The sequence below is a fragment of the Leuciscus leuciscus genome (genome assembly GCF_965113295.1).
Source record: "Leuciscus leuciscus genome assembly, chromosome: 23".
Lineage (NCBI taxonomy): Eukaryota > Metazoa > Chordata > Actinopteri > Cypriniformes > Leuciscidae > Leuciscus > Leuciscus leuciscus.
The window spans coordinates 32810128-32822708 of record NC_138747.1 but is presented as its reverse complement, the minus strand read 5'-3'; the positions used below and the strand labels follow the sequence as shown (position 1 = coordinate 32822708).

Here is a 12581-nt window from a genome sequence, read left to right as displayed (position 1 = left end):
AACACACATTTATGGACTTAATTTAGTGATGAAACTGATAGGATTTGGAAGCTGAGACCTTGTTTCATATCAAAGGTATGCTTAGATTGCTTTTATGTTCATCAGCTTCTACGGCACGGATTTTGAAATAAATTCGCTCTGCAGGACAGTCAACAAATTCATGCAAAATACAAATTTCCATGGAGATAGATATATGCAATTAACTATTAAAGAGTTCTGTGTGTAATAATCATCTGTGTGTGTTTTATGGGAAATGTATGTTAGCATGTTGATAAATTTGTATGTTGTTAATGGCAATGCCTGAAATGAAATGCATTTATCTGGAATTGCTTTTCACTTTTGTGTTCTGAATCTGATTAAAAACTATGCTCATATACTATAATTTTAAGACATTTTGTTACAAACTGGTCGAAGAGTCATTGTGGATTCTTGTGCACAGCTGACCTACACTGAGAGTCAACAGCAAACATCCAACAACAGGAAATGATGTCATATCAAGATGCCACCAGAAACCACATAAACAACACAGTTTGCTTTCACAATGCAGAAATCTGTTCAAGATTTTGCAGAGATGATTTATATTGAAACGCAGTGTGTTTATGAAGGCGCCACTGAATGCAAACAAAAGCAGGTGAAGTCTGGCTTTAGTTTGAGGTAATCTTGATTTTCATGCAGTACTAAATAGATACTCATATAATGTAAACCTACTTTCTCCTGAAAAAATGTTTTAATAACTTATTTATGCTCACATTTATTCATTTAGCAGACGTGTCATCCAAAGTGAGAAACATTTGCTATGACAGCAAACAATAATTTAATTACAGAAATAATATACGTGTCCCGTGCTTGTTTGGACTTTCAGTTTGTGTTTTGATTGGTTCCTGTTTTCTTTTGTTACTGTCATTATCAGTTCAGTTGTATCACCTGTTTAATCAATCATCGTCATCTGTATCCCTGTGTTCTGTTAATCAGTGTCATCTGTGTTTGTATTTAAGTTCCGTCTGTTCAGTCTGTCATTGTCTGATCTCAGTAATATTTAGTGTGTGTTGCTAGCTGTTCTGCCATCCTGTGTTTAATTACCAATAAACCTTTGTTTTGGAATTATATTCTCGTCTCCGTCTGCCTTCCTGCAACCACCCGTGACAGAAGATCGGACCAGCCCACATGGACGACAGGGCTATATTTGTCGCAATAGCTGAAGAGAGCACGGAATTTTTCTCCTTCGTGGAGAACTTTGTTTGTCGAGGGGGCTAGTGACGGCTAGATGAAACCCTCAAGCTGCTTTTCTGGATCGGGGCCAATTTCCAACAGGCCACCAACCTCCCAAACGCCGCTGGACTGAACTGGAGGGAAGCCATCGGCAGGTGTTTGGTGAGCGTCGCGTCCCGATCCAGAAAACAACCACCATCACCAGCAGCCGCCGAGACCGCCCTTCCAGAGTCTCGTCCCGCTGAGACCGCCCTTCCAGACTTCCAGAGTCTCGTCCCGCTGAGACCGCCCTTCCAGACTTCCAGAGTCTCGTCCCGCTGAAACCGCCCTTCCATACTTCCAGAGTCTCGTCCCGCCGAGACCGCCCTTCCAGAGTCTCGTCCCGCTGAGACTGCCCTTCCAGACTTCCAGAGTCTCGTCCTGCCGAGACCGCCCTTCCAGAGTCTCATCCCGCTGAGACCGCCCTTCCAGAGTCTCGTCCTGCCGAGACCGCCCTTCCAGAGTCTCGTGCCGCCGAGGCCGCCCTTCCAGAGTCTCGTCCCGCTGAGGCCGCCCTTCCAGAGTCTCGTCCCGCTGAGACCGCCCTTCCAGAGTCTCGTGCCGCCGAGACCGCCCTTCCAGAGTCTCGTGCCGCCGAGACCGCCCTTCCAGAGTCTCGTGCCGCCGAGACCGCCCTTCCAGAGTCTCGTCCCGCCGAGACGGCCCTTCCAGAGTCTCGTCCCGCCGAGACGGCCCTTCCAGAGTCTTGTCCCGCTGAGACCGCCCTTCCAGAGTCTCGTCCCACCGAGACCGCCCTTCCAGAGTCTCGAGTCTCGTCCCGCCGAGACCACCCTTCCAGAGTCTCGAGTCTCGTCCCGCCGAGACCGCCCTTTCAGAGTCTCGCCCCGCCGAGACCTCCCTTCCAGAGCTTCTTCACGTCATGCCTGCCATGCCTGTGTCTTTGGACAAGATGGCCGCCGCGCCTGAGTCAGCTCTGGAAGATGCAGTGCTGATTGTAGTGGCCACAGCTACTTTGTGTGTGTGGGCAGCACACACATCAGCCACACCACCTGAGACCTCGGCAAAGATGGCCGCCGCCTCACCACCTGAGACCTCGGCAAAGATGGCCGCCGCCTCACTGCCTGAGCCCTCGACAAGGATGGCCGCCAGTTCGCAGCTTGATTTCTCAGCCAGGATGGCCGCCGCCACGTCAGAGTCTGTTCCTGTCCCAAGACCTGTTCCTGTTCCCAGACCCGAGTCTGCCCCCAAGCCAGTATCTGTTCCTGAGCCTGTTCCCGAGCCCAAGCCTGAGTATGTTCCCGAGCCCGAGCCTGAGTCTGTTCCCGAGCCCGAGCCTGAGTCTGTTCCCGAGCCCGAGCCTGAGTCTGTTCCCGAGCCTGAGCCTGAGATGGTTCCTGAGCCTGAGCCTGACCCCAAGCCAGTATCTGTTCCTGAGCCTGAGTCTGTTCCCGAGCCCAAGCCTGAGTCTGTTCCCGAGCCTGAGCCTGAGATGGTTCCTGAGCCTGAGCCTGTCCCTGAGCCTGTTCCTAAACTCCCACCCAGCCTCCCTCTCCCACCTCCTCCCATCATTCATTCCTCAACCATGCTGTCGCCACCTCCTGCTAGCCCCACAGCTCACCCACAGTCCACCTTCAATGAGGTGAGCTCTACTCGGATCTACCAGTGTTCTTCTCCAGCATGGTCGGTGGATCCCCAATCTCCACCTCCAACCTCCACGACCAGGACTCCACCTCGGCCCATCGATCCATCAGCTCAACCTTGGCTCCTACCTCCCTCATCTCTACTGTGGCCCATCAGTCCACCAGCTCCGTCGGGCTCCCTCGTCCCCCTGGGGTCGTTCGTTGGCCTGCCCTCCCCTCGGGACTACACTCCTCTGGCTTCGCCTCGTCCCTCTGGCTCCGATGGGCTCCTCACTCCCTCCAGCTCTACCTTGGTCCTCTGTTGCTCCAGCTCCACCGCTGCCTTCTGGATCCCCGCCTGCGCCTCGGTTGCCAGAGCCGTCGGCATCGCCATGTCCCTCGGGATCCTCAGCATCCCCTTGGCTCGTCGGCTCTCCGGCTCCATCCGGGTATTCTCTTCCACCTGCTTCACCTCCGTCAGTCGGCACCCTGGAGTCACCAGCCCTGCCTCCACCATGGCTCCTCCCTCCGTCTGCTCCGCCCTGGACCCTCCTACCTTCTCTCTGCCCTTCACCTGCTCTTCGTCCTCCTCCTGAGCCCCATCCCTCCCTCCGCAGTTGGTCTATCTACGGCGTGAGGACGCGCTTACTGGGAGGGGGAGTACTGTCACGTGTCCGTGCTTGTTTGTACTTTCAGTTTGTGTTTTGATTGGTTCCTGTTTTCCTTTGTTCTTTTCCCGCCACTCCTTCGTTTCTATGGTTACTGTCAATTAGTTCAGCTGTATCACCTGTTTAATCAATCATCATCTGTATCCCTGTGTTCTGTTAATCAGAGTCATCTGTGTTTGTATTTAAGTTACGTCTGTCATTGTCCGATCTCAGTTATATTTACTGTGTTGCTACCTGTTCTGCCGTCGTGTTTAATTACCAATAAACCTTCATTTTGGAATTATATCCTCGTGTCCATCTGCCTTCCTACAACCACCCGTGACAATACTTTAAAAGTGTGAACTTGTAATGTTTTCAGATGTTTAACATGTTAATCACAATGAATTGTTGTTTAAATTTACATAATATTAAATGCAATTAGATTAATTTCTGTCAAAGTGCTCAAGTCGGACTTCAGTACATCATTATATCATAATTACTTCTAGTGAAATATGGTTAAAGTTCCTGCTGAACGTACTAACAAGCATTTATGCTAAACTAAAATATACTTTAATGTTATTTCTATTGAAACTTGCATGGCATACATTTAAAGATATTCGTAACTACACAATTGTAATGACGAAGTTACAATTTCATTAACTTTAAATGCAGTGTCAAATTACACACTACAGTTAAAATTATAATCACGTGGTTATGTATGTCAGTCAACACGTCAAAATCAGTGCACTTCTTTAAAGCACGACAAAAGATTATTAAAACATAATGATTAAAAATGTACTTTAAAGTAAAACTCGATAACACTTTATTTTTGACAGGGACCGTTGCATATGTTACATGTAGTAATGACAATAAATTATGCGTAATTACATGTAACTCACCATTAACCAAACCCTAGTACGTGTTGTTCATTAATATTTCTCAGTACTTAAATGTATAATTAAGGACACTTATGCAACCTAAACTTTTTATGACACTATTACAAAGTGCACTTAAAGTGTACTTTTTTCTTTAAGTACACTTAAGGTAAGTGGCTTTATGTATCATTAATATTATATTATCTGTAAGTATTTTTTAAGTGCACGTTCAGTACTATTAAGCACATTTCTTTTTCAGAAGGGTGTATTTTCTGTCACCAGGACATAATAACATAGCTAATCAAAATTTTTAGTAGTAGTTTTTCTACTGTTGTTATATCCAGTAGAGAAGCGCTGAGTGTTTCTCCTGCATGTGGACGGGTCTCTGGGCTGAAGGGAATGAAAGCGAGGTGCTTCTGATCTTACCATGTCCCTGTAGTTCGAGTAGAACGTCTGATCAACGAGAGGGAATTTATCCGCTCCCAGTTTATTGTAGATGCTGATCAGCTGAGCGAACTGCAACAAAACACAGAATCCGTTTGGGTGAAAATGGTGACAAAAGGAGAACTTGAGTCAGCTAACAATTATAGACAAACCCAATCTGATTAAAATAACATGCAAAACATTTTTGAGATTTTTATTAAATACGTCGAGTAATCCTCACGAATCTGACTTCAGACGGACTTCTGAGGCAGCGTTACGGTTTAATGATCTACAATATAACAGAGTTAGCCTGGGAAAACCCAGACAACTTCCGGCACATTTAGATTTGCTCTGCAAATAGTCTGGCAAAGAGCTCATTCAAGCCCATTTCTAATCCCTCGAAATCGCGGCACCAATCAGAAACATTGGGGCGGGCTTTACACGATGACGATCGCTCTGATTGGTGTTAGGTCTATCCAATTGCGACCAGAGGCATTTGAGCGACGTCCGTTGGTGACGCCCCTTTGGAAATGAGTTATTAATGGAGCTTTGCCAGACCATAACTCATTTACTACTGAGAATGGTCTGGTTTTAACCAGGCTATAACAGAGTGAGCTAAGCAAATTGATCATGATTCTCCCACGAATCTGGACAGACAACTAAATAAAATAACAGATTCTGACAAAATATGAATTGCTGCGGTCTATTTGAAAATGTTTAATTAATTAGAATATTTAAAAAATTGGTTTGAGTGAATGATTCAATGACTCACTCATAAACACTTCACTTGTTTCATTACTGGATGAATCAGATTTTGAACGAATCTCTTGAATGAATGATTCAAAAACAAATCAATTTTTAGCAGTCACTTGTCGCCACCTACTGGTGTAATGAAGTAATTGTGATTTACTGTATTTTGATCTGTACAGTAGACATCAGTGCTTATATCTGAACTATAAACTTTTACCTTTTAAGGAAAAACACATTTGAGTAAAAGCACACTCACGGCCCACGGTTTGTCACAGAGGTTGTAGATGGACTCGAGTGAGTTGACGCTCGGGATCCCGGCGTACTGCAATCCGATGATCATGTTCCTGAAGTCTTCATTCTGAGCCATGCTGTAGGCGTGCTGTCGGACCAGGACGAAATCAGGCTTGAAGGACCTGGAGAATAATCACACAGATACAGCAAAACCTGTGAGAATAATAACACAGATACAGCAACACTCGCGCGCACACACACACACACACACACACACACACACACACACACACACACACACACACACACACACACACACACACACACACACACACACACACACACACACACACACACACACACACACACTCATCTACAGCAGTGTAAAGCCTCCTGTGTGAGTAATCTGTATTTCTCACACACACACACACACACACACACACACACACACACACACACACACACACACACACACACACACACACACACACACACACACACACACACACACACACACACACACACACACTCATCTACAGCAGTGTAAAGCCCCCAGCGTGAGTAATCTGTATTTCTCACACACACACACACACACTCACGGTCTGTGTTTATGGTAAGTTGTGTTTCGGATTCCTGTATGTTAGCGGACCCACACGTGTGGTCGTCGTGACAGTAAATCACTTCAGTTCAGATCTGTCTCAATCTCGGCTGTTACCACTGAACATCACTGAGATTTCAACTCTGGACTTTTACGTTACCAGCTTTTGTGACAAAAATGTATTATTTTTTGAACAAGTGAGTGCATTACATTTTTGGTATATTTACTTGCAAGAGAAAGATATAAATCTTAAAACTAACAGTTAACATCTTTAAAACCTAATTTTCAGCTTATTGTGTCTCAGGTAAACTGGTCGGACAGGTAAAGGAGAGTTGAGCGTGGATCTATATGCAAATGTATATATTTAATAATAAGTTATATAATTAACTAAACACGAACACATGATAACCAACAGAATCCCACTATAAAGCACAACTTACCGAACCACTCTGGTCCCGTTAATGACTGAAACATAATGAACAACTTCTACTGTAACAGTGTGTGTGTTTCCAGTAAGGATAGATACATTAGTGGAAATGTGGGATTTTAGGATGCAGTGTTAGAGACGTGTTTGTGTGCATGTAACATAAAATCAACGAAAAACTGGTTGAAAACAACCAAATCAATATTTAACCCTCATTCTTCCCTCACACTGTGTGACACAACTTTCCCTCGCGGGTCAAAATGACCCAAAGCCCTAAAATTATACTTTTTTTTAGGTCCAGAAAACTTATTTTATTTCATTTTGATCATATTTTTTCAATTTTTTTATTCATTTTGGAGAACCGTTGTTATTTTTTAATGATGTTTTATTAACAAAGTTCGGGAGGAGCAGGTTCAGATAATTAACCAAATTATGCACAGCTGGAGATTAATCAGTAATCAACTCAATGACAGAGTATAAATTCACAGCAGACCTATCTCTGTTCATTGAAAGTTTGTCAGCATCCCTCCTCCACCCCATCTCCTCACTTCCAGTTCCATCTACACTTACCAACTGGGGGGAGTACTCTGGGTTCGGGCCTAACTCCGAGCTCGGAGCCCTCCCCCCGGACAGCACGCCAAATACGCATAAACTTATTGTACTAATTATATGTAGATGTGAACTCGTGAATTGCACTATAAAGCACAACTTACCGAACCACTCTGATCCCGTTCCTGATGACTTGCATGTCCACACTGCATGTGCCGTTCGCGTGAGCCACGAGGTTCAGCTCTGAGAACTCAGCCTGGAAATATAAAACAATACATGATAAATCTGCAGTTATGATCATGACAAGCGTCTCAAATACAATATGCATGTTTAGCATTCAGAATCTGCCCAGTCAAACTGAGGTGAGATTAAGATTATTATATGTACAAAACACCTGAAAAATGAAGGAGAACAGGAGTTCATGCCTGTGTGCTGCTTCTGTGAAGATCTTTCTGAACAATATCAAAGTTTTTTTTGTCATTTTTCTTTAAAAAGCATTTGTTGTGTTTGTTACCATGTTCATCTGTGTTTAGTGTGTAGTGTTGCTGTGTGATCATGAGAAAGCTCCAGTTCTTCTCTATATCAGTGTCAGTGTTTCTGAACTCCTGAAACGCCTCCATTGTAGACTTGAGTTTCTTCCGGGAACGAACACGTCACAATATTCGTCATTATAATAATTCATACGCAGAATAAAGGGGCGGGGCCTGGTTGAGTTAGTAGTGTGTTAAACTGGCGGTTATGGTAAGGGGCGGGACATTTCCCAAACACACTGGAAGCGCTCGACCAATCACAACACACTGCTCCAGCCGACCAATCAGAGCACAGTGTGCTTTTCAGAAGGAGGGGCTTCATAGAGACAGGAAGTAAACAGAGCGTTACTGACAGACTGGGAAGAGAGGAGCCGCAACAATGGAGAATATGAAGAAAATAATCAACATTCAAGCAGGAAAACTTGCTCTAGTAGAGCCTGAAACAACATCAAGAATTTTAATAAGTGCACATAAATGTAACAGCTCCATTTCTTTTCATATTTATCTGACTGCATCGATGGGGAAAACAGGCAAACATATTTCTCCTCCAACAGTTTTTCTTAGCGAACATCTTATTTCATTCAGAATTTCTGGAAAAATGTCCCTAGTTTTGCGAACTAAAGTAGACTTCAGAGAAAAATGAAACAATAATAACAAAAAAATGTGACATATCCTTGCTCTTCTATATTTTCTATATAGGAAATGAACGCAACACATGTTTTTCTAATGATGTATATTGCATAAGTGAAGATGCAGAATAATGCCCTGATGATCACTGCTCACTTTAATTAAAGCTTGTGATCTTTACCAACAGCAAGTGTGTGTGAATCGTGTCCTTTCTCAACATTCATGTTATGTAATGCAAGCTTAAATCTGAGGTTTAAACACAGACGCAATAAAACTGCCGAAGCTATCTCATATTTTATATGCATAAAGTTCACTGGTAATAAAACGTCCACTTATAGTTGCAGGCTTTCTCAGTCACTGTGTCTTAATTAGAACGGTTTGCTTTATTGGTTTGTGATTGACAGACTGTAAGTTAAAGAGATCAACCTCAGCTCTATTACCTACATGTTACTGATCAATAACCAATCCCTCTTTGACTCTTTGCTTCTTCTCGGGTTAAAGGTCATCCAGACAGTTACTGTACTGGCACAATTCAGATCAATACTATTGGCTTCCGATCAGCAACTTGTGGTCCGGAATATCAATGAGACGAAATGCTCTGGAAACCTTTTTACTTCGTGACTAAAAGCAATTTAAAATGACTGTATAAAGACAATAGACCAGTCAGCCTTCACTTCACATAACGACGCGCTGGGGTTCTGGGTAATCAAACATAATGAACAACTTCTACTGTAACAGTGTGTGTGTTTCCAGTAAGGATAGATACATTAGTGGAAATGTGGGATTTTAGGATGCAGTGTTAGAGACGCGTTTGTGTGCATGTAACATAAAATCAACGAAAAACTGGTTGAAAACAACCAAATCAATATTTAACCCTCATTCTTCCCTCACACTGTGTGACACATCTTTCCCTCGCGGGTCAAAATGACCCGAAGCCCTAAAATGATACCTTTTTTTTTTTTAGAAAGCTTATTTCATGTCATTTTGATAATATTTGTTTCAATTTTATTTATTTTTATTTTATTTTTGGAGATTTTTCAATTAATTTTTTTATTTACCTTTCAATTACTGGATTTGATCAATAAATAATAAATAAATAGCAATTTAATCACATTCCTCACATTCTTTCAACTCAAGTTCAAAATAACTCACAATTTCATGCATAACCCTTTTAATTCAGCTCTAAATATCTCACATTGGGAGTCTTTGCCGATCTCTTGTGGAAAATAAATAATATATCGTGATATTACATGACTCTAGATGGCCTCATATCTCTATATGGAGTAAATGAGCTGTTCCTCTGGGTCCTAAAGTCAGGTTCTCTTCAGTGTGCATTCAGATACACATGTGGACATTATAAAATAATGTTTTGGTAAAGTTTTAGTTCGAATTTTTTGGTTTTTCTATGTGTACTGAAGCATTCCTCCCATTCCATTCATTCCTAAGGGAGTCAGATTGACCCCTGAGGGATTGAAGGATTTTGTTACTTTTTGTAAATTTCAAATACAAAAATCCATTCATTTTGTGTGTGTGTGTGTGTGTGTGTGTGTGTGTGTGTGTGTGTGTGTGTGTGTGTGTGTGTGTGTGTGTGTGTGTGTGTGTGTGTGTGTGTGTGTGTATTCGTGGTTGAAGTGCGACAAAGGTCCTGGGGTCTCGGACTGATGAACACTCAATTTCAAAATGACCCGAGGGAAGTTAAATGGTTTGTGTGATCAAACTGAGAATAGCAAGCCGGTCTAAAGCTTTAATAAATGCTTTACCTGTTCAACTTTGACGTCATAATCTCCTTGGACCTTCTTCCCACGGAAAGTCTTTGCCCTGAAATACAAAAAACAAACAAAACATAATTGGTATAATTTCATGCATGCTTGTAGTGTTGTTCAGTCAGTTTATGCATAAACAAGCCAACATCATTTCCATCCCTGCAGCTTTAATGACTGAAAAACAAACTGCATAATTGCAGAGCGGCGTCTGGAGAAGCAGAGGCTGTTCTGGTGCAGCGTTCCAGTCTCTGGATGGGTTTGATAAGTCTGTACATCTCTTTGACTCTCTTGTGTTCGGTTGCTATACGAGCGTTTAGAGAGAAAGCAATCTGACTGCACAGCAGGGTCGAGAACACACTCGAGAAGATAGATAACAGAAGGAAAGATAGCTGATATCTGGCTGAATCAGTGTCTTTTACTCTCTTTACATGCAGAACAAGTGATACAGAATCTCAACATCAACATCTCTTTCCAAGCATGTGTCCTTGCTATTGCAACTTTCAAGCTCATAATGCAGTTTTGCATTCGGTTAATGTGAAGAAATAACATGTTAACAAAATCTCACTGCAGAATGTTCCCAAACTACGGGTCGTATAAGGAAACGTTTGCAGTCCTTTATACCAGACCAAACTGTGATAGATTATTCAATGCTGCCATCTAAAGGAAGGACGTTATTATGTCATGTAATATTGAATTTCCTTTAGATGGCAGCATCTCCAATGCACAGTTTTTTCACACAAAACAACTAAAGAAGAGAAATAAAGCTGTGAAAGTGTCGTGCCAGTGAAGCTGCTGATGCACCGTGTGGGGGATTTTCATTCAGGCAGTACTGAAGCCTGAACATCTATCAAACACAACACTGAAGCAGATCGGAAACAATCCATGCAAAAACAGCTGTGAGAGTTTTTCCAGTTAATGACTGTGTACAGCGTACAGTTTATGAGTGAATATATATATATATATATATATATATATATATATATATATATATATATATATATATATATATATATATATATATATATTTTTTTTTTTTTTTTTTTTTTTCGTGCATTAAAAGGGGAATGGGAGTGATGCAGTTTCTCTTTGTGTGATATAGTCCAGCATTGCTAAAATACAGGACAATTAGTGGTCTGTGCAAAGACATCACTGTGTCTATCACCTGGTTAATAATACAACACCTGAACAACAAAGCAGGAGTAACCTTCATAACACCCTAGCAACAGCAGAGAAAAACACTTAGCAACAGCCACCCACAGACAAGCTCCACTCAAAGCCGTCTCCACCCTAGAGTTATATATGTGCTTTTGTGTGTGAGCGGAAGCATCTGTGAGTAAATAAAGAAATAAAGTGACAGCTGTCAGTTAGATCTACTCAGAAAATGTGTAATGAAATGCAAATTAATTCCTGGAGCTGCACCTTATTCTTCAACACGGAGGTTCAGCTAAAATATCTGGAGGTGAGTGACACCGGGAGCCAGAAACATAACATTTTCAAATGGCAGCATTAAAATGAAGGTGGAATGGACAGGATAATGTAATGAACAAGAGCTCTGCCAGATAAAATGAGCACAAGCGGCTCTAGAGAACTGCAGTGATCCTGAAGGACGACGGCCGTTCTCATGTTGAGTGTAAAATCACGACACACACAAACACACACAGCAGGTCCTGGACTTCAGGAGCTCGTATATATGTGTGTGATGGTGTTCATGAGCCGTGACTCGTCCTCAGTCCGTCTCCATCCACTACAGCAGGGAGTCTGCACTGTAAAAACCGTTGGGTCATTTCTATTAATAACCCGGCTGTTGGGTTAAATACGTATGTTGTATGTTCACTTGTGTATTTTGAATTCATGTACTCAATTATGTATATTTAAATTAAATTCTAGACTCCCCACATTTTTTTTTGTACTTTAAATATATATTTGTTGAGACATATTTATTGTTTTATACAAATAAACAATCTGTATTTGAAAACAAAGTGTATTTTATTTATTAAAATAATGTCATAAAAAAAAAAATAGTTAACTTAACTGTTGGGTTAAAATAAACCACAGTTGGGAAAGTGTTATACCAGCCCATAGTTGGGTTATTTTTAACCCAACATTATTAAGTGAGCGAGTAATGAGTGTGAGTGCAGTACTCTGTCCTCTATACCAGCCCATAGTTGGGTTACTCGTTGGGTTATTATTCAGTGAGTGAGTAATAAGTGTGAGTGCTGTACTCTGTCCTCTATAACAGCCCATAGTTGGGTTACTCGTTGGGTTATTATTAAGTGAGTGAGTAATGAGTGTGAGTGCAGTACTCTGTCCTCTATACCAGCCCATAGTTGGGTTAC

The 12581-nt window shown here is 42.2% G+C and overlaps 1 protein-coding gene across 1 annotated transcript in view; it reads right to left on the bottom strand.

Annotated features, from left to right (window-relative positions):
- syn2b (synapsin IIb) overlaps positions 1-12581 on the bottom strand; it is a 113127-nt gene that overhangs the window by 55896 nt on the left and 44650 nt on the right. Inside the window, 4 exon segments of the mRNA XM_082156438.1 lie at positions 4777-4866; positions 5780-5936; positions 7490-7581; positions 10243-10300. Of these exon segments, the coding sequence (XP_082012564.1) occupies positions 4777-4866; positions 5780-5936; positions 7490-7581; positions 10243-10300 (397 nt within the window).